The following is a 22,893-nucleotide window of genomic DNA, read 5'->3' as shown; positions in this document are numbered from 1 at the left end:
CCCCTGGTCCTTTTCCACCAGGCAGCTTTCCAGCCACTCTTCCCCAAGCCTGTAGCGTTGCATGGAGTTGTTAACAATGAACATTATGCCATTTTTTTGCAATAAAAGAGAATATTGTTAATTAATATACTGCAGAAACACAGACATTTCAAGGAAACTTCATTAGTGCCTCTATATGCTTGAAGCATGTCCTCTGTTCTGTCCAAGCTCCACATCTTCTGCAATTCTATTGAGTAGGTCTAAGCAGAAATGTTTGACAGAAGATTTAACTTCAACTTCTCCTTGATTAGTTTGGCTTATAGAAGAATAATTTGTGGAACTGAGTTGTGTGTGCCGTTGCTTACCCCGTGGTACGCTGCCATATGTAATTGTTTTATTCATGGTGTTAATTTATATTTGCAGAGTACTGTGTCCTCTCTAGCTCATCAGTTAGCCCAGCCTCAAGCTGTATTTTATCCCTTTAATGTTTTTATCACTTTTTTATAAATCAAAACATCTGCATTAAGTGATCATTTTTTACTATTTGGCTCTGAACTCTCTCCAGTCAGTCAAGATCTTTGAGTATGTAGGCATCTGGAATAGTAAATCATTTTCTGAAAGCAACCTCTGAAGAACCATATAAAAAGTGATTTACACATCTATTCTCTGTAAATGTTGATCTTCAGACACAGCCAAAACAGCACATTGACTATTGAAATGACAAACTCATCTCTCTTCAGTATATTTCTTCCGGATTGCATGCTGCTCTCATTCTTTGTACAAGGGAGTATGAAAGCATAAAATAACTGCTCTTTTCCAGAAACCCTTGCACAACTCAGCTTGTGTCAAGTCAGTGAATATAATTGGAGATTCAGAGGCTGTGAAAAACCACTGAGAAGTGTGGAGGGGGAAGTAGCTGTAAGCGTGCAGAAGAGCTGTCTGCTTGTGGAAAAGGGAGCATCGAGCATCCCGGGAAAACACCACAGTAAATTAGTTAGCACAGGCCAGGTGCTGCAGCAGGCGCTGTGTACCATCGCTTCTGCGAGGAGCCCTGCCTTCCCTGCTCTCCTAGAGGTAGGACAGAAAACCGTATCCGAAGTCACAAATTAGTTCCTTCACATAAGGCAGTCCCTGCATGAGTGTCTCCATTAAAACAGACAGCTTTTTCCAAACCTTACCATAATTAAACACATACAACCACTCCATAACTCTGCTTGTATAAAACTTAAAAGAAAACAAAAACAAAAAAACCCCCACAGTTGGCCATCAGGAAGCCATCAAAAATCTTGCCCATCAGGCCAAATTATTTGCTGAGCTCCCAAGCACAGTACTGGGCTGAGTAACACTATTTAGCTCCCTACTTCTGAACATTGTGTGCAGGCTTGCTGGAAGGGAATTGGAGCAGGCTCTAAGCTGCCCTTGCTGGGTCGCTCGTTCTCTGAAGGTTGTTTACTGCCCTAAGTTGTTCAAGAGCATATTTAATTTTGTGGGGGAGTGATTTAATCAGTTCCAGTCTAATCAGTCCTCTGCCAGAATGGAACTTTGTTATTTTCATTTCTTTCCTGGTGTACTGGGTCTGGCTGGGCTAGAGCTACCTTCCTTCATAGCAGCCCTGTGGTGCTATATTTTAGGTTTGTGGCTAAACCAGTGCTGGTAACACATTAATTATGTGGCTATTGCTGAACAGTGCTTGCAAGCATGAGGCTTTCTCGTTTTCCCAGTAAGCTCCCCGCCACTGCCCAGTGAGTATGAGTAGGTTGGGGCTGTGCCAGAAGTTCGGAGGGGATGCAGCAGGACAGCTGACCTGAGTTGACCAAAGGGATATTCCATGCCATATAACGTCATGCTCAGCAATAAAAACTGGGGTAGAGGAAGAAGGTGGTGAGGGTTTTTTTCTTCCATATTGGCCATTGCTCAGATACCTTTGCTTGTGGGAGGTAATGAGCCTTTGCATCAGTTGGCTTTTTTAGGGTTTTTAGAACAGAATAGAATAGAATCATTAAGTTTGGAAAAGACCGCTAGGATCATCAAGTCCGACCATCAACCCAACACTAGTGTGCCCACTCAACCATGTCCTGAAGTGCCACATCTACGCATTTTTTTGAACATCTCCAGGGATGGTGACTCCACCACTTCCCTAGGCAGCCTGTTCCAATGCCTGACAACCCTTTCAGTAAAGACATTTTTTCTAATATTCAATCTAAACCTTCCCTGGTGCAACTTGAGGCCATTTCCTCTCATCCTGTCACTAGTTACTTGATAGAAGACACCAGTACCCTCCTCACTACAACCTCCTTTCAAGTAGTTGTAGAGAGTGATAAGGTCTCCCCTCAGCCTCCTCTTCTCCAGACTAAACAACCCCAGCTCCCTCAGCCGCTCCTCATAAGACTTGTGCTCCAGGCCCCTCACCAACTTGGTTGCCCTTCCCTGGACACACTCCAGCACCCCAATGTCTTTCCTGTAGTGAGGGGCCCAAAACTGAACACAGTACTCGAGGTGCGGCCTCACCAGTGCCCAGTACAGGGGGACGATCACCTCCCTGCTCCTGCTGGCCACACTATTTCTGATGCAGGCCAGGATGCCGTTGGCCCCCTTGGCCACCTGGGCACACTGCTGGCTCATCTTCAGCCAGCTGTCAACCAGCACCCCCAGGTCTTTCTCTGCTGGGCAGCTTTCCAGCCACTCTTCCCCAAGCCTGTAGCGCTCCATGGGGTTGCCGTGACCCAAGTGCAGGACCCAGCACTTGGCCTTGTTGAACTTCATGCCATTGGCCTCGGCCCATCGATCCAGCCTGTCCAGAATGTGTAGAGCCTTCCTACCCTTGAGCAGATCAACCCTCCCTCCCAACTTGGTGTCATCTGCAAACTTGCTGAGGCTGCACTCAATCCCCCCTTGTCCAGATCATTGATAAAGACATTAAAGAGAATTGGCCCCAAAACTGAGCCCTGGGGAACACCACTTGTGACCAGCTGCCAATTGGATTTAACTCCATTCACCACAACTCTCTGGGCTTGTCCATCCAGCCAGTTTTTTACTCAGCGAAGAATGCACTTGCCGCCAGCTTCTCAAGGAGTACGCTGTGAGAGACAGTGTCAAAGGCCTTACTAGAGTTTTTTCCCCTCTTTTCTTCACCTGCTCAACTGTGTTTATCTTGACTCATGAGTTTTCTTGCATTTGCTCTTCCTATTGTCTCCCTGTCCCACTGGGGTGCGTGTGGGTGCTTGGCTGCTGGCAGGGCTCAACCCACAGCACCTGGTTACTTCTGAAGCCTTCTGATCACTGAAATATGTCCCGCTAAGCTCAGTTATAAAGGCAGGTCCCAAGTTCAACCACCATATCTGCGAATAGAGGGACAAAGAATCACTAGGATAAGTATTACCTTGAAATGGTCAATCCTCTTTTCCATCACATGTGGAAATTGAAAAATGAGAACAAAAGTCACTTTTTATCATTGAGGACTCAAGGCACAAAGCTCAGGAATCAGACCTAGTAAGATTGTACTACTATTGAAGGAAAGAATGAGAATTTGAAAAGGAATGAGCAATTCTTGCCCCTTTCACTGCTCACCACTTTCCCTAGTTTCTCAGCATCAGCTGAAACTGTCTGCATTGACTTTTGCTCCAAACCCTTCACTCTCACTTGCATTTTGTAGAAGTAGCTCCTGCCTAGATTGGCAAAAAAATGAGTGTCACCAATGTGCTGAATAAGTGCCACGACGCAACAGTTGCATCACGCCTCATTTGCGTAGACGTCAAACTGTTACACAAAACATAGTAAGAATTACTAACCTTGCTTGATAGATGGAAAACCTAAGGCACAGAGCTAAGTGATTTGCCCAAGGTTATGCACATGCCGTTGGCAGATTGGTGAATAGGCTATAGGCACATCCTAAGTTCTAGTCTAGCATCCCTCTGCTTGACAGGATTAACATCTAAATAATTGTAGCCAATTCCCCTGAGCACTTTCACACACAGCAGGATGGAAGGCTCAGGGTCTAACCCCAGTATGCTAGTCCTCCTGAGGAATGCATGACTACCTGTTGTGTCCCTTTAGGTCTTCCTTTGAAAGAAAGGAAGCAACCATTCTGCATGACCCCATCTGTTCCTACCAGCTTGCACAAATGAACGAATGCAGTCGGATACATTGGATGTGATATCAAAGCATATTTGTCTGTAACAGAGGCCACTAAAAGATGTGCTGTAATCAGCACCGCTACCTAACCTCTGTCCTGCATGAGCAGAGTAAATTGTTTTAAAATGTTTGAACACAGCACTCATTGTGATCAGTCATTCTGTTGATCAGATCAGTGGGAGTGAAAAATAAAACCACATTTACTCAACAACAAATATTGGCAGCACTTCTGAAACAGGCCAAGGGCTTATTGAAAAGAATATTGATTGAGCCAAGAAAACATCAAGCAGTTATAAAAGTTTAATCATATTCTCATTCAAGCCTGCCTTCAGTGCCAGGAATTAAAATTCTCCCATCTCCTGAGGACAGAAGATGCATTTCCATAATGTTCTGTAACTTCCAACGCTTTGCATCTGTACCGAATGGTGGAATTATTCATTGCAAATGATTTAGCTGAGATACATAGCCCTTTCTACTGTGAGCGTACAAATTATGCATAAACAAGCTGTGATTTTTTTGAATGTTTCTCATTTGCAATTGTTTAACAAAGAGCTGGGCAAACCAGACTTAGCCTGCAAGGTATTTTTGAAGTGGTCAAAATAAATATTTGGTCTGCATGGTTCAACAACATATGTCTGGTCATTCAAACCAGATGAAATTATAACAATTCCTCAGCTAGAAAAGATTAGTTTCATTAAAAGGATGTATCCATGTCCTTATTAGAAAACCGCTCATAAACATTACCAGTTGCCAGAGAGAACTACTGTATGCAGAGAGTGAAAGGCCATTTTCAGGACGGCATATTTTGGCACAAGTGCTGTGGCAGTGTCTGGTTATAGAAGCTGTATGTGGTTTAAGAGCACAGGAGAAGTTAGTGCTTGCCAGGAGAAAACGGGAGATGGTTTCTCTGGGCTGCAGTTGTGAAGATTCACACCTTTCTAAGCTAGACTTGCTGCTGTGGAGAACAAAAAGAAAATATAGAGCTATGTCTGAGCTATTATTTCTTTCCTTTTTCAACCCTCTGCTTCTCTTACATCTGTGGCAAGCTTTATGGAAGTCAAGTGTTGCTGGCTTCCACATATCTGGGACTGTAGCATTAGCAGGGGCAGTAGGGTTGCGCAGGTCATGGACACCCCCTGTACACACCTGGGAACCCTCAAACACACGGAGGTATTCTCAAGGATTTTTGTATAGCAGGCACCTGGCTAAATCAGAGTTATGTGGCATGTACTCCCATGTGTTGTAAAATTGACTTATATCCTACCCGAAATAAGGTGTGCTGGGTGTCCTTCCCCCACTGCAAAGCTCAGAAGAATTAATGGCTGTAAACAGGGTCAGTGGGCGGCATATCTTTACAGACACATCTTGCTTGCCTCAGGCCTCTCACTTCTGACCACTGTGCGAGGACCACAAAGCGAGGAGTTAAACCCATCTGGACATGTAGGCTTCAATTTTCTTTGTCTGGCTTCTCCCTTCTGAGGTGCAAAGGACAGTTGCGTTGGTGCATGGAGTTCTGAATTTCTGACCTTCCTCTTTCTTGCCCCCCACCCTTCAATTGCTGCCTTTTGTGAGATCTCTTCAAGGAAGTGGGAAGAAATTTCATACGTGAAGAAGGCTTTAAAATTAAGGTAGGGTCTGTGTGAAGTTGGCTTAAGGATTGGATTGCAGAAAAAAAATAAAACCAAAGGGGATGAATAAAGACCTAGTAGCAAGTGCTAGGGTAGAAAATAACGCATTGGTGGCCATAGCTTGGGTGGAGGTGGATACAAATAGGAGCAGGGCCAAGAGGAACAGGGAAAACCTCGAAAACTTCCTTGAACCATCAACAGATGCACACAGCGCTTGGAGGCCCTTTCTTGAGGCAATGAGGAGGAACTACATCCCCCTACTTGAAAAGAAAAAATACAACAGGAAGATTTAGACCAACTCCTCTTCCAATTTATCTGGGAGGGAAACAGTCGAAGTGACAAGTCCAGAGCATAGGGCTCTGCAGAGCTGTTGTGTCCTGAGGCACCTTGCCTACATCAGCTTGTCCGTTTTGGCATCTAACACTCATGGAAATTCGTAGTAGAGTACCCCTACTTCCAGCTGTACACCTGCTACGCAAGCCAGAACAGTGCTTCCTAATGGCACCTATGCTTAAAAATGCCCCATTTGAAGATATGTTCCCAGTGTACACTGTTATACCCTGGTCCTTCACATATCATCCAGCACCCCTAGCTACCTGTGCTTATTGCGTGGCTCTGAGCTGTATGTGTGTTCGTCATGCTGCTTTGACAAGCTGAACGCTGTGCTCCTCATCACTTAACCCAGTATTTAGAGTGTCACACATCACCACGCTCAGTTAAACTGAAAAAATAGGTCTGCTTTTTGGCAAAATACACCCAAATAATATAGAAAGAAAAAGAAAGCATTGCTTTGCACTTTTCTTCTGCCTTACTCTTATGATGCACAAGGTTAACATTTGCTTGGACGTTTCTGTTTAGAGAAGGCCTGGTAAGGTAGACACAGACCTATACTGTGTGGTGGGGGATAAGATTTCAACAAGGAGATGATGAGTGCTGGGCAGGAGCTGCTAGTCAAGGAGTTGTGTCTCTTACATGTTTTAAAGACGATACCATACATAGATTAACAGCATGTGAGAAAACAAAAGCTGATCAGGTATCATTTACAGGTATAGATTAGGATTAGTTTTAGAGTGGAAATTAGAGCTGGATTTATATAGCTCAGTGTATCAGGTCACTATAATGCTACAGAGGTTATTGTGAAATTGATTCTCAACAAAACCTCCTTTAAGAAAAACTTGTGTTTATTTGGGCTTCTCTATCTCTGCATTCTTTTTGGTATCACAGAAACATGTGGAGATAGATCTGTAGCCAAATACTAATTCATAAACTCCACAAACACTAACTAACACCATCTGTGGCAATTTTTACTGCAAATTACCACAACATGTGAAATGCTTCTCTCAGTCTGATAAGCAGAGCCTTGTCATGGGAATAGTGTCACAAGGCCTCCTTGCACCATGGCTCTCATTTCCAGATGTCTCTGTTTTACATACGTAGGAAAAGATGCTTTATTATATCTTCCAGTAAACAGGAAGGTTCATCTTTTCAGTGCGCCTTGAATGTCAATGCAAAGCAGAAATGAAAGAAATCAAAATAAGCAGCAGGAGTAGCACATCTGTGAGTAAACAGTTTTCTCCAGCACAAAGCTATTCCCCAGATGCTGGAAAGCCATTTTTATCTGTCCTCTCCTGTTTTTTTCTCAGGGTCTGACTCTCTCTCCCTTGAGCTTCTAGCAGGACATTGGACAGGTAGAAAAAAGCAGAAGGAATTTGGAAGGGGAAAACCCCCTCAGCCATAAGCAGACCAAAACAGTGGGAATAGGAAAAAAGGTGTGAACGAACAACCCATCATATTCCCTTCATATCTGATTTGCTTGTTTGTCACATAAAATATTCCTTCCTGCCAGCAGCAGACTGTCTTTCCACAAACATACTTTGCCATCGCAACTTTCAGGAGAAACTCTGGGGGGCTAGAAAGATTTTGCTTTGAGGATTTCTCTTCCCTCTGAAACAATGATTTAGTTTATTTGTTGAACTATTTCCCCCTAAGTTTTGTACCTGCAGGACAGTCATTTCTTATGTACCCACCCTCACTTTGGGTTGTCTTAAGCTCATTGATCAGCACTTCCCTTTAGTCCTAGGAATAGCTTCTTGCCTATTGTGCACATTTGGCTTCTCTTCAGAGAGCCGGCAGCATTTGGCACTTTTCTAGACAGGAGGCAGAGAAGGTGACAGCAGAACCTGTCCTGTATCTGAGTGGGCACAAATGCGCTTTCTGCGACAATCAAACCCACCAGGAAGTACTAAATTAAGATTTGTAATTGTGTTCTCCAGAGGCATTTGCTAGCCCTGGCAGGCAGTACACATCATTTTTGGAGCTTCCCTTTTTGGGGAGCAGTGCGATGCCTTTATTTTCCTTGATTATTCCTATCAGCTTCTTTAGATGGTAGGTCTGATGTGCTGACCTACCACTACAAGACCCTCCTCTTTCCACTGACTATCTAAGGAAAGTCAGCTCCTAACTTGGGTGCTTGGGAATCTCACCAGCTTAAATACTTAGAAAAAAACTGACTGATAATTAAAAAGCTTGGATTTTTTGTGTATTTGTTTTCCCTGTTCATTTTGAAGTTCTAGGGAAGAGCCCAAACTTTCTTGGAAAACTCAAAAAGTATTCTGTTTGGAGGTAGTTCTGGTCATAAAATATAGTTTGTGTTTTGCAAGCTGTTTGGTGTTCACTATTTATGGAATGTTATTAGAAGTCATTGTGTTGCTTAGAAGATGACTAAATTATTATGATCTTCACCAGAAGTTGATGGCTAGCTGACACTGCCTTTAGAGGCTGAGCTGGTGCACAGGATATCAAAGGAAAGACTGACCTAATTAAAAAATAAATGAGGGCATGGGAATAAAGATCCTCTTTTGATATAAGCACCTTTAGTATAATAAAGGAACAATGAAAGAACAATAAAAACCTGTTTCATTGCAAATGTTCAACTTTTTCCTCTACCTCTTAGCAGGTCTTTAAAATTGAGCTGTGTTTTAAATCTGAAGGGATTTGAAATCCTCCAGGATAGAAGCAGTTTGTCAAATATTTGTAATTTAAATAAAAAGAGGAGGAAAAGTGCAAACTCTTTCCATATTGTCCTGAACCATTAAAGCTATGTGCCAGAGGTATGCTGCCGGTGTAAAAAAACCCACATCATTTTTATTGCTTTGGGGACAGCAATGGAAGGAACGTGTGAACGGATGCTAAGAATGAAAAGCTGTGCCTGAAGCCTGATGGGAGTTTAATTTCTTTTGATACACTCAAAACTGTGTCAGCCCCTTCCATGAATATTTCATTGGTTTTTAAAAGGAAAATGGTCATGGCATTAATATATATTTTATTTTTTTTTAAAGTGTTTTCAAAATACTTATTTCATTCCTTCCCTGCACCCTTCTGCAGTAGCCCACAGAAATACTGCGCTGCATAAAAGGTTAGTAAGATTCTGAATAAATCAAGAATTTGATATATTCTTTAGATGTTAGCATGAAGAAATTCTGTTCTGGTTTGGAATCAATGGGATCATTGACTTATACGGGACCACAGATGGTCCATAAGTACACATTCATTTATCATTCTGAGTGTACTTTTGAGTTTTCCAAGAAAGGTGGAGTTTAAAAGACCTGTAATTGCTATGTATATTCAGAAAGCTGGAAGAATAGATAGCTCATGGGATAGGAGACTGGAATACCAACCATTTTCTCTTTAGATCAGTTGCTCAGACTCAGCTGTGAAAAACAGTGCTTGAGTACCATTGCCATTCAGAGGGTGTTTAGTGACCTGTGAGGGAAGAAATGACTGCGTTTCCTAAATAAGTAGTTTTCCACAGCATACAAAATTCTACATGCCAACACACCTGTTGCTACCTTGCTAACTTGGACAGCTAATGAAAATAATCTAGAGAGGAACAACAAAAGGTACATTTGTTTTGCCAGGGTCTTGAACATCCTCTGCAAAGAACCAGAAGACATCTTGAGAGGTTTGACCTTGGTATTTGAGAAATCAGGTGCAGTAGCAGTAGTGCCCCAGCACTATCCTCGGGTAGAAAAAACTGCTGGTGCAGATTATCACTATTTCAGATTCCTTGTTTGTAATTTTACTAACCTGATTGCTAGACAGTCTCAGAAGGCAATTTTGGTTTGTACCTTTGTGCAGGAGGTAGGCATATACAGGATAGTGTGTATGACCTCTTTTGGGCTCTTCAGCAGCGCATTGTTGGAAGAGTTTTGCAATTCCATTAGGGAAGCAAGGAAAGCCAAATCTCAGACACAGTCCCAGGTGAAATACTATATACTTTCTGTTTAAGGTTTTGTTGAGCACTCGTAGAAGCAATTGAGTTGTCAAGTATCGTCTGAGGCACAGAACAGTCACAACATGAACATGGTTCTTCATAGCTTTAATCTCTCCTCCTTTTCCTCTTTTCCATACTTTGACATTTGGACTTTCTTCTAGAGTGTGTCCCTTAGGGCCAGAGGTTGTCACACCATGATGTCCCTTTCATGGGGCCTGATACCCTCTACCTCCTCTGCCTCTATAGGTTTCTTCCCCTGCTTCTTTTTCCCTTTTTGAGTGTTCTGGGACTCCCTCCCTTCTACCCTCCCAGTCTCTCCAGTATTCTGCACGGGACATGGGTTAATCTACATTTTTTGTAAACAGTACAGCTTTAAATGAGACCAGAAGTTCAGTCCTTACTAAAAGCAACTAGACATTCAAACCGGAGCCAGTAGCATTTGATGATTTAGCAACTCAGAATTTAGTATTTCATTATAGTGTTGTTTGTAAGTGCAGTAACAACTGTGTAGCAAGCTGTCTTAAATTCTCTTACAGTTCTACTACAGAGGAGGTGAAAATAAAAATTAAGCAGTTATACAGGAGATCTTTTAGAATAACTGTCTTTGGCAGTTAGGTTACTTTTGACGGCTGAACCTCCTCTCACATGGCTGCTGTAAGGTAAAAAACAGTGCAAGCCTAAGCATAAGACATCATTTTTCAAGTCAATCCCTCTACCTTCATTGAAACCCAGAGCTTTGTCTTCAGCTCAGGCTGTAGAAGTGAAAGGTTCCCTGCCTGCTACATGTACCACCTGAGCAGCGGCTCCTTTCCTGATCTTTAGGTCAGAAGAAGTTGTTAGGTCACTGGAGAATAAAGCAAGGGTTAACAGAAACGCCAATGATGCAAACGATTTGGGCAGGGACTGGAGAGAAGAGCCTGTTCCAGCAAGAGATGGGCCATTATGCTTGTTAGACAGAGCTCTTACAGCCTAAAGTCATCTAGATTTTGCCATGTTAAAATCACATATTTAGGGCGTTTTCTGCCTCAGCTTTCTAATAAGCGCAGGTCAAAAAGTACAGTGTAAAGCTACATACATTTCCTATTTTTGGAATATTCTACTGTATTTAACAGAAGTTTAAAAAACGGTGCTTAAAAATCCCTCTCTGATATCTTCAGCAATTTCTGTAATCATGCAAGACTTGGAGAAATCTTTCCATGTGGAAAATCTTGATCTAGTATCTAGTAAAGGGACATACGTCCTTGCACACAGGGGAACCCAAGCTTTGAATATTTAATCAAATATTTAGCTGTTACGGTTTGTATGGTACAGCTAATCTTACATAAGGTAAAAAATTAAATGCAGCTGTGAGATCTTTTCCACACCACAGCAAGCTATCCTCCCACTTTGTCAGGGATGCATAACTATGGCATAAGGTTTGATCATACCTGTTAATGCTTAAGCAATTTCATATCTACAACGAAAGGCAGTTTGCTTGTGGCTTTGAATTCTCAGAAGAAAAAGTACCTATTTATTTTCCTAGCATACTGAGCTGCCAGAAAAGAAAACGAGATAATTTTAGGACGATTAAGAATTGTTCAAAAAAGGGGACTGTCACCACTAATTACCTTTAGTTGTTTGGATGCAATAGAAAGAACATAAAGTCATAAAGATTTCTTAACAGTAAAAGAGCTTATATTAGAAAAGAAACTACCAATTACCCTGTTGATTGGCAAAGCTCACCCAGCTGCACAGAGTGAATTTGAAACCTGTGATTCTTTCCAAGGTGAATATGGTGACAAAATGATTAGCCATTCTCAGTGCACATCTATCTTAATTAAAAACTACCCCCCTGTGATGATGCTATAGGCAGCCCAGCTTCTCTAGACGCTCACAGCTGGCATCTGCATCAATCTTGTTGACACAGACACTTCTTGAGAGCATGTGCTATAATGTTTTTTCTCTCCCATGCAGGGCTTTGAAGCAAAAGCATTCCTGTGGGCTCTGGCAGCCCTCAGGATCAGTGGCTCAACACTGCCCCTTAACCACTTCAGTATTTGCAAAAGTGTGTACATAACATGAGCTAACACTGAGCTTTCTTCTTCCTTTTCTGCTGTCTATTCAACTAGCAATAAACATTTTGATAGTCAGGTCAACTTACAATATTCCTTCATGACTGCAGAGCACCTGCACCGAGATGAATTGCAGCTTCATGTTTCAGAACAAGACTTTGGGGGGGCAGTCACACTTGACAGGTTTCCATGTCCCACCTGATTTCACTGATACACTTGATGAGCAGCTGACAAATTTAGAAGAATGAGACCGATAGAACATTGTGGCCATAATGCATTTATCTTAAGCAGCTGTGTATCAAATTGTGCTTAAGTAATTAAAGGAAATTTATGTTAATCGACTTATTAAAAAACCCTTTTAATACGACACAACACTCCTCCTGGATTGGTAATTCACTTCATATAATTACAGTTACATGGAAAAATTAGACAAATTTAAATGGAAATACTCTCTTTAAAATCCCTTTATAAAAAAAAGTCTGTGTACATAGATAATAGTCATTTTTCAAAGTCCGTAACTTCATTAGTTTAAAAGCAAAAATCCAAAACACAGCTGTTCCCATACACCCAAATTGCTTAGATTGGACCATTTTATTTTAAATATTTTAAAGCCAATTCTGAAGGACACCACCCTCATAGGATCTAAATGCAAAAGCATTAGATTGAGAAAAGTGGTTTTTTTGAAGCCTGGGTGTGAGAAAACTGATGCTGACAATGACATATTAATGTGCCAATGATGAATAAATACAAGAACTTAAAATTTGAACCACCAGCAATCTCATACATAATTTTTTTTTTGAAAGGATATAAAAGATTCAAATGTCAGAACTATAATGTCAGAACTGTTTATAATGTCAAGTGATGCATGTTGCATACTTTTAGTATATTCCATTGATCAAACAAAACCTGGGATAAGTGCAGATGATGGAGCATATTTCATGTGCAAATGGACATGGGTTTGAAATGAATTTGGAAGAAAAACATTTTCATATTGAAATCTTAATAATTGTTTCATTCAACCTGCACCAATCCATGCACAAATTATTTTGCATAAAGCTGATGCTTCTAACAATAACTAATATGAGTGTGATGCCTGCAGGGCACTGTCAGCCAAGGAGAACTTATTCTTCTGATATAATGTAGTAATTTGATAAAACTTGTTGGAGACTTGAGAGAGTATCAATCCCAACAGAGCCAGAGAGAACTATAATTTTCCCTTTGCAGACAGTTCATGCAGTTCCATTTCAGCTCATAGAATTAATCATGTTATTTATAAAGTAAGGTTGAGTTGTTTTCAGTCTGGTTTCCTAAGAAAATGAGGCATATGTGATCATGCCATCTGTGAATCCCTGCACTCCTAACAGCTACCGTGTTCAGAGACAATTGCAACCCAACTTGAAAGAAGGTAGAAGTCTCAGAGAGACTAAATTGCTAAAAGCTTTCACCCAGGTATCTGGGCAGGGCAAAGATACCTAAATTAGTACTCCTTCTCAGGCAAAGGCAGGAAGAATTCAGCTGTTGAACAGCCTGTTTGGCAGAAGCCAGCAGTTCCACGAGCAGGAAGGAACTAGTCACGATACCTCTTACCTTTTGTCTCATGCAGCCATGGCAAAGAGCCCAGTGAAACCGAATTGTTTTGAAAAGGAGGACATACAAGTCAAAGGACACAAATCTCTGGGAAAACAGAGTGCTTACAAAATGATTTGGTTTTAGCTATTCTTTGAACATCTAATTTTACTCTACAAAGATAACAAAATTTCATTCCAGCGCTTCTGTAAAAGGTTAATTTGAAAGAACAGTAGCTGAACCCTGCCAAAACCATCAAAACATCACATTATTTTAATTTACAGTTGTAATAAAATCAAGAGTGGTAGACAGTTTGTTGAGGAGAATGCATATCTCGGGAATATTAAGCTGAGTTGTCTCCCAGAGAACCTACTCCAATTTTGAGTACTGGTTAGAGCAAAGGTTAAGTTAATGCAAACCAGGCTTCATTCTTAATTGATCTGGATAGAACCCAGTCCTACCTAGAAGTTTATATCCACACTTTAGCTAGTAGGTTAAAGAGCCTGTGCTTAAAAGAATAAATTTATTAACTCTGTGTCTTCTGGAAAGGTTGCATTTTGCGATATTTTCGTTGTTTTATTGATTACTCTGAACAGTGTTCATAGAGACCAAAGAAGTTATTTGTACTGCATCAGATAGCTTTTCTGTTATATGTGGGCAAAGGTTTGTGTTCTGTGGCTGCCACAGTTATTGTAAAGAATAAAGAAAAGAGAAGGAGAGAGATGGAGTCAAGAGTGAAAATTGTTACTCCTGGAGCAGGCTGCTCAGTATTGCCTGAGCAGGCTTTGGCGACATTAAGCTCTCTGAATGCATCAATATTATCTTCCTTGAAATGATGACACAGATGCCACATCCGTCACTGGATCCTTCAGATGCTGTGTCTCCTGCCATTCTGTATGACTTTGAGTACGTTGGAAAGGTCAAAACTTTTCGTAATCAATTCCATTAGGTCCTTGTCTTTTTCCACACCATTGATGAATTCTTCTAAAGTCAGTTCCCCTAAAAGGAAGTCAGATACTCCTTAGGAACCGTGAAACCCAGCAATCACTCTCAGCCCAACACAAGGCCATTCATACTGGATTGAATCCCTCAGGAAGATCCCCTGTTCTCTGCTGATAGGCAAATGCAGGCAAAATATTTTCTAATCTTTTCCCACTTTGCATCAGATACTAGAACTCATACTTGCTTTTTTCTGTTAAAAGAGATCAAACAAACCTTTCACAGAAGTCTAAGACCATTGTGAGTGGTTAGCATCTATGGTGACAGAAATGTGTAAAAATCGGTACTAATGAAGCTTCTATCAAGGCTGAGTTTAGATGTATGGACCAGGTCTCACTGAGCTAACTGGAATTTATCTTACAGCTGGTTTTAACAGATTAGGGTGTGATTTGCTGAGGATTACCAGGCATACTCCCTGTGTTGACTGCTAGGATTATTTGGAGCCACAATAAGACGTAGTAAAAAAATTGGTTAAGTGGTTTGATTAGATAAATTCTTCCAAGCAACTGAAATGGTCATTTAGAGCGTGATTTTTTGGTCTTATGTCAAAATCAGGTAATACCTTGGAAGTTGCAAGACAACTATAAAATCTCTTTTATTGAGGAGCAGGAATATCATTTAGCATTCTTCCTCTTTTCCTGCTCACTTGTCAGCAAAAGCAAAGGCCAGTCCTAGGCATGTGTGTGCTTGCATGGTGCACAGAAGTGTACACAATTCTGTGGTTAGAAGTTATTCCAGTGATACTGTTTTTCTCTGAGTGAGGAAACAGAACTTGGTTTAATAGGATGAGCTTGATCCTTTTTTTCAGAGAACGGTTCAAAGTTTCTTGTGAAAATCACAACAATGAATGATTTCTCACTGCAATAAGAAATTACAAGAGGCCAGACAAAGAGGAAGATAGCTGGATGTCTTAGGGCCCCAGGGTGCAGGGGAGCAGTGATTCAAATCGCATGCCCTTCTGGTGAATGTTTAGCTGGATGACTTCTTGCTATTTTTGGATTTAAGTACTCCCCGGAGTTTTTTTGTGTTTTGGTTTTTGTGCATGGCAACCTTGGAAAGTTCATCTGATGTGAAAAAGAAAAATGATCAGCATTTGAAAAATGTGAAAACCACTTTCTACCCATGGGCAGTAAAGGCTGCTTCCTCTTTAGGCATATGGGTCCTCACTGCACTGGTGAGCAGGCTCATATACACACTATTAAAGTGGAAAGATGTCATTTGAATGAAGTGCTGGCTCTTAGACTTCAGTGAGCGGAGTAAGACCCTCTCCAGGGTCTGGCGTGCAGTGCCCTGAGAATGTTCGTGCCTCCTCTTCCGACACCAGTGCCCTTATACAATCATCCCAGGAGCAGAGACAGAACAAGCCGTCTCTGTACGCCTGCCTGCGTTGTCCTGCGTTGCCATTCATCCACTCACTTCCTCCGATCTCTCCTCCTATCCCAGGCACTCCTCTTACTTCCCATCTCCTTCCCTCTCTATCGCCTTTGGCTGAGGTCTTTGGGTGGATGGGGTTCCTAGACTTGTCAGATGGACTTGCTGCATCATTTTCCTGCTTATGCAGGTCAACTGATCTTGAATTCCCTCCTCTTGATCCCAGGCTATATATTTCAAGGTACCAGTACCAGCATACAAGCAGACAAAAACCACTGCAGTTCCCAGTGAGATGTGGTTACACTGGCATGCCCAGACTCACTGCGACTGTGATGGGTCTCAGGTTTCCTTGAGCTAATGAAAATAAATTGCGAAGCCATCAGATTTGGTTTAAGAATTGCTTCTTACAACCATGGGGTTATTTCTTGTATTTAAATGTGAGGAAGGACATTGCAACTTGTCTATTTGCCCTTTTCTTTAATAAGAAGCTACAAGGAGGCAGCATAGTTTAAGCCAAACTTGGTAAAATTTGTCCCATTCCTCAGGTGAAGTTAGTCCTGCTGCTTTGCAGCTATTTGAAAAATAACTAACTGTGGAAAGCAGTTTGAAATGGGAGTATTATGAAGAGAATTCTGAATAATTCATGTTCTGGCATTTCACTGCTAAAATGTAAGACACAGGAGTCATTTTTTCAGCTGATGGTCTAGCTCAGATAAAATTATTACTTGCAGTAAACATATGGTCGAAGCAGTGGCCAAGGTACAAATAATCATAGAATTTGGGTTAGATTCTAGAATATGACTGTATGTTATTTGGAGTCCTTTGGTAATTTGCCTTCACCCAAAAGGTGGGCCAAGCAGGTGGGGAAAAAGTCCTGCATGAGTTATTCATATGCATCACAAGATCAGTGTTTATACTTTGATTATATATCACAAACAGTTTTTTTTTAAAGTAACCTTAATACACCAAATAAGACCAGAAAAATGAACAGAAAAAATGCCCCACATTGCTGGCTGGGATCTGATTTTGCTCTGCAATGCTTTCCTAATATTCCTAATTTGTCAATGATTGCAGTAATTGATGTAAAACATAATTGCCAGTGGAGGGAAGATCTTCATGATTAGAAGTATGGGGGAAGACACTCACATGCGGCAGGTTTTCTATTAGAAACAACTTTGAAGCAGTGAATTAAAGTTTTAGTTTCCAAATGCAAGTCCAATTGGCTTAATCTAGCTATCTTGAGAAAAAACAGAAGCATGTGTCTTAGCATGTGTTAACGATCAGCCTTCAAGGAACATCCAATATGCTGTCCAGTCTTTAGAACGTGCTAGACCCTGTGCAACTGTGCATCTTAATTGGTTTTCTTATCCATTTTAGATTAAGCCAACACAAATATACTAAAAAAATATCTCAATCACACTTTAATTTTGCTGTGCAACCAGGGTACTGGCATTTTGGATGAACAGTGCAAGACCTCCATGTTTTAGCCCCTGCTGCATGTAATTCCTCTGTCAGCTTGAGTCAGTTGACTAACACTTCACTGTAAAGCTGAAGTAATATGTGGGTAAAAAAGAGCAGATTCAGGCTTTCAGTTTGTCTAAAACAGTCAGTCCTGCAGTAGTGCCTTCAGCTCCCCTCTTGATCCCATACTTGATTATGGGGGAAAATCCCTGCCAATGCCAAGAAAACCTAGATTCTTACCGTCATTGTTCACATCTATCTTCTGAAATATCATGTTTGTGAACTCTTCAGCAGACATGTTGGTGTGGCCATTAATAGCCTGGATAGCCTAAAAGCAGAAATGCAGAAAGTTCTTTCAGACATTTTTCCATCAAGTTGTGAAAACAATACGCTGGCAACTGCAGTAATTGCGATGCAGCTCTTTAGTTCACCAACCCTTTCAAAAATTGCTAAATAAATAGCTATTTCAAGTAAATCTTCAGTAATGAGGATTGGAAATTTAATTAACATAACACAGCCTGAAGATTACAGGCTAATTTACATATCTCTGAAGGTCTTCTGAAACCATGTGGCACCTCTGCTCTGCAATACACTTTAGATTCCACACCAGCATTCTTATCTTGCCCTAGAGAGTTCTGCGTCTTTAGAGAGTGCCCTATGGTCTGAGTGATTTAAATAGAGTATTATTTTTCACAGCTGAAAGCACATGAGGAGAAAGCCCAAGTCATTTTTCTATTAAGACATGCTTAATTTAGTAGTCACAAATAAAGTCAGACCAGCAGTCCTGGAAGCTGGCGTAATTTACTTGTCCTCCATAGAAATTAAGAAAACCAGAAGTTTCCCCTCTACTTTTTCTGTGGCAAAAAGGACCCAATATTTGGAGTAAAGGTATAAGGTATAAATGAATATTTTTGCAAAGTTGTATCCCATTCACTGAGACAGTAATTTTTGCATTTGGTGGTCATTCAGGTTAATAAAATAGGAGCCTGTATGTTAATAGCCAGTGGTTCAGGTGCAACGAGCGTGTGTTTAAAGAGTTGGATTCAAACTCAATATCCCAATTAGTAATTGACTGGGAAAATACATGCATATATGTTTATAAATACACATGCATATATGTTCTATAATGGGCATACTATAAAATTTGTTTTTCTACACCTGAATTATCTTGAGATGAACTGTGTTGTGTAAGATAATTCACCATATATGCCAGTTGTTTCTTTCAGTATTCCTGATATTATATTAGAACTCATTATATTTAAATAAAATGTTAAGTTAAACTTATTCACCACGGATGTGGAATTTTGACCATTACTGTCTTTATCTGACTTTGCACAAATGAGTTCCAAAAGGGCAGCAAGAATTTTACAAAAATAGGTACGTAAACTTGTTTGTAGTACTAATTCATACTTTAGCTACTTTTGGTGTTCCATATGTCTGACCCTCATGCAGTCTTCAGAAGAAAGTTGTACCCCTGCCACAGTTAAATTTGTTGTAGTGCTAAGAGCAAAGCAGTGGTTCCTGAAGTACTTGAATCACTGACTACCACAGAGTGACCTTAAATAATAAAATAATTGGTCTGTTAAAAGGCATTGAGAGGGTGCATGGTTGTCTGGAAGGAATTTTAATCATTGATAATGATCTGCTGGTCCAAAGTTTGCATAGCTGTAGGGACATATGAAGTTTTAATAGGACTTCTGTAATTTAAATTAATGTCTCAGATATGACATCATATCTTTTTGGACAAACCCTTGTTTACTGATGCTTACTATAAGTAGGGCCCCTAATGGCTGTGAGCCTTTATTTTTATTTTTGTTTAGAGCCCACTGATTTTAATCTAGCCTACGTCAAATGACTTAAGCAGGTTTAAATTAAAGTTCCCATACTCCAAAAGAGAAGAAAACACACAGAGGTTTAAACTGGTTTTAAAACCAGGTAAGTTGAAAAAGAAATCTTCTTTACATTAAAAGGATTTTAATTCTCTTTTCGGATAAAGCCCAAGACAAAACACAGTTGCCTCGTTGCCTCTGGGTGAAAAAAGGTGCAGAATATCTGCAAAAGAAAGATGTCATTAGTCTTAAATGAGGAGAAACATGGGAGATGCAGCCTCTCCGTCTACCTTTAGAAAACTGCTCTTTAGAAGGTGACACATCAACTGTATTTGTTTGACCCCGTGGCTCCATCTGGCTCCAGTTCCTTTTAATTTGGGCAGCAGCTCTTGAAAGTCTCTAACAATGACTAGCCAGGCACCAGCACAGAATCCAGGAAAAGTATGTTCCTTGTTTACTATGACATTAAATCCCTATTTCGATTTTATGCTCCTTGCAGCAAAACCTTGATCTGTAACGAGTCCTGTGCATTTAGGGAGCAGTATTAAGTCATTCATATTTGCAAGGAACCCTGTAATACCTTTTAGATGAAAGCAGCTACTGAAGTGCAAAATACTATTTCACTAGAGCAAGTTGAAAAATACTTAAATCATTTTAAAGAAAGAATTGCACCGCTCTGGTTTTATGGGTTTGAAATGGACCCATTTTCTGCAAAATTTTATACAATATTTGTATTTGGATGTCACTGCATGATTTCATGGTAAAATTAAATTACCCCAATTTAATTTTAAAATAGGAGTAATGGCATTTGTAGTAAACAAATCTAAAAGCCTTTCAAAAAACAATAATATTGGAATATGTTGATGACGTGTATTGTTTCTTGAAGCAAGATCACTTTGAGAAGCCAGTCTTCCACAACAGACTGGCACAAACACTTGTAAACAGCTGTTTTATTCATTATGCCGCTTCAGTTCTACCCTGCCTTATACTATAGTTTATCACAATAATGTCTCTACTGTTTCTACAGTTTTTCACTTTCAGTAAAGCATTATATCTGTAGAACTATGTTTTAAAGTAAAATACTACTTAGATACATTTACTTCAATAAGCAAGAAAATAACGACAGGAATGTCACTAGCCAGAACAATTCTGGTTTTACAACTGTAAAACATAGGTAAAGTACAGACAATCCATTTACAACACATGATGAACCACTGTTTCAGGGGCAATGCACTGCGTCAAATGCTCTTGCTATTGGTCCTAACTTGCTTACCGTGAATATGCTTAATAGTTCTTTTTTGTCAATACATCCGTTTCCATCAGCATCGTATAACTTAAAATACCACTTCAATTTTTGGTCAATTTTCCCTCGTATAACCAAATTTATTGCAGCTATGAACTCCAAGAAGTCTATAAATCCATCCTAAGAGAGAGAGAGAAAAAAACATATTTAACAACATTGGTTTTCTGTTAATTCTGGCAATTTCACAGAAACAGGTCACCAAATTCACTATAATCCACACTGATTTATAAAGCACCTTAACACAGAATTCTCCTGTGGTGTTTAAAAAGGATAAGCTCAACTGGAAGTACTATAGGAAGGGGTGTTAGCACAGACACTTTTGTTCTCCCCTGAAAGCTGGGGGCAGCGAGGGTGGGGGGCAAATCTGTTCCGAGTGATTGTTATTGACACTTTTTGAGGATAAGAGAAAGAGTTTTGTAGTAGACTTCCACATGCAGAAAAGGGGAGTCTGGGATATCTGGTTTGGTACCAATGAGATGTCTAAGCAGAGTTTCTTATATTCATATGGGTACTGCAGAATGACGGATGATTTCCAGTGCAACGGAGCTGTTCCAGGTGTTACTCATCTGAGAGATCATGTACTAAGTGTTGTACATGGTAACCAATAACCTGGCATGAACCCCAGGTACTGTGGTTTATCCATATAAACATCAGGTCTCTCTTGACTAAATGCATTTTGCATGGGATATAAAGCCTTCAAGTCATAAACTAGTTTCTAAATAGTGAGGACTGGGGGAATATTCATAGGGAAAGAGCATTTCAGATTGATCTAATTCCCTATTTTCTGCTTCCTTCTCTGAAGCTACTGATGGAAACCTGTCAAGGACAGGCCTCCATGGTCAGGTGGTCCAAGCTACTGTGACAGTTCTTCTGTTTCTGCAAAAATGTGGTGAGGATGCAAGAAACAGTTGCTGAATTTGGAGAGTACTTGCTCCAACTGTTTTTCATGTGCATATAAAAAGAATTAACAGCTGGTAAATTTAATCTTGTGATCTTTACATTGGTCAGAATGCAATTGCTTGGAAAACGTTGGAAAGCGTCACCAGTTTCAGATGGCCTGTGATTGAGAAGAGAAGGTTGGATGAGTATCTAGTAGATTTAGCGTGTTACTTATTTTTATTGTCATATATCAACGCACGTCTTGCCAGTTAAGGTTTTGCAATCAGCAGGCATTAATCTGTCCTTGAGACTGTACTAGGCTAAAGGAAAAGAAGTCCTGTCAAGGTGTGGTGCGACTCATTGCCATACTTGTACTGCTTGTTTTGATTTCTGTGCGAGGCTGTTCAGCAGGGTAGCACCTAAGAGGTAAATCCAATGTTTCAAACACACTGGATACATACAGAAATGGTGCCTGCATAACTTGTGCAGACTGACCACTGCTTCACAGACTCTCTGTGCAGGTTCTGCTGTGATTGCTGGATTTACTCTAATTGCAAACACAGCAAAGGCAAAGGCACTATTCAACCACTGTTTGGGATTAAATAAAATTTGGCAGTAACTGCATGTAGTTTTCAAACAAGATTAGGCCCAGTATTAAAAGCAGATGCTTTACCAAAAAATGACACACCGTGTACTGCAAACTTTACGCTCCTTTTTGGCACACCAGCTTGAATTTCAATTTTGCAAATATTATTTCAAGAAGCGTCTGATCAAGTGTTTTACTGGAGGGCAAGGTTTATTTTGCTGATTACATTTCCATCATCTGATTTGATAGATCTACTAAGAATGTGGTTAGATGCATTTCACATTGCTGCCTTGTTATTGCTTTTCATACTCCTTATGAAACTACAGATTAATTTTAGGTTTGGTGGATGTCCATGACCAGATTAATTTTCTTCTTTCTCCCTTACATTTCACTTTGGATTTTGGAAAATAGTATTTTGTTTGCTTTCTTCCTGTGTCTTGGTGTCGCTGTTGTTGCTCTGACAAAGTATCAGAAGTTTGGACAACATAATAATCACCTTAATGTGTCTGGCTATGTAATTCTGATCTGGTGGATCGATTGGCTGTCCAGCTGAAGGCCAAAGTCAGAAAAATCCCACCTCTGAAAAACACCTGAGAGAAATTGTAGTTGCCAGGAAAGCCCCAGCCACATTCTGTACACATGCAAAGACCACCGGTGACATATTAACCTCAGCAGCCAGTGCACCAGGAATAGAAATACTGAGAAAGCAGACATGTTTATCTACATGATGTGGTACCCAGAAGCATTGCACAGAAACAATGATGAGAAATATACTGGTTTTCCTTTCTACACCAAAACCCATACATTGTAGGTAGAAACACAAATGTTTATGTGATG

At 40.4% G+C, this 22,893-nt stretch overlaps 1 protein-coding gene across 2 annotated transcripts in view; it reads right to left on the bottom strand.

Moving 5' to 3' along the window:
- Positions 1-12,443: 12,443 nt before the first annotated feature.
- The window catches only part of GUCA1C (guanylate cyclase activator 1C), a 37,294-nt gene continuing 26,844 nt past the window's right edge, over positions 12,444-22,893 (bottom strand). For both annotated transcript variants that reach the window (XM_069785550.1, XM_009926892.2), the window contains exons 2-4: positions 20,562-20,711; positions 17,700-17,787; positions 12,444-14,627 (exon numbers count right to left, since the gene is read on the bottom strand). In XM_069785550.1, the coding sequence (XP_069641651.1) occupies positions 14,497-14,627; positions 17,700-17,787; positions 20,562-20,711 (369 nt within the window). In that variant the 3' untranslated portion in view covers positions 12,444-14,496. The remainder of the gene's footprint in view (positions 14,628-17,699; positions 17,788-20,561; positions 20,712-22,893) is intronic.

Source organism: Haliaeetus albicilla, chromosome 6 (assembly GCF_947461875.1).
Source record: "Haliaeetus albicilla chromosome 6, bHalAlb1.1, whole genome shotgun sequence".
Classification (NCBI taxonomy): domain Eukaryota; kingdom Metazoa; phylum Chordata; class Aves; order Accipitriformes; family Accipitridae; genus Haliaeetus; species Haliaeetus albicilla.
This window is presented reverse-complemented; position numbering and strand designations above follow the sequence as displayed.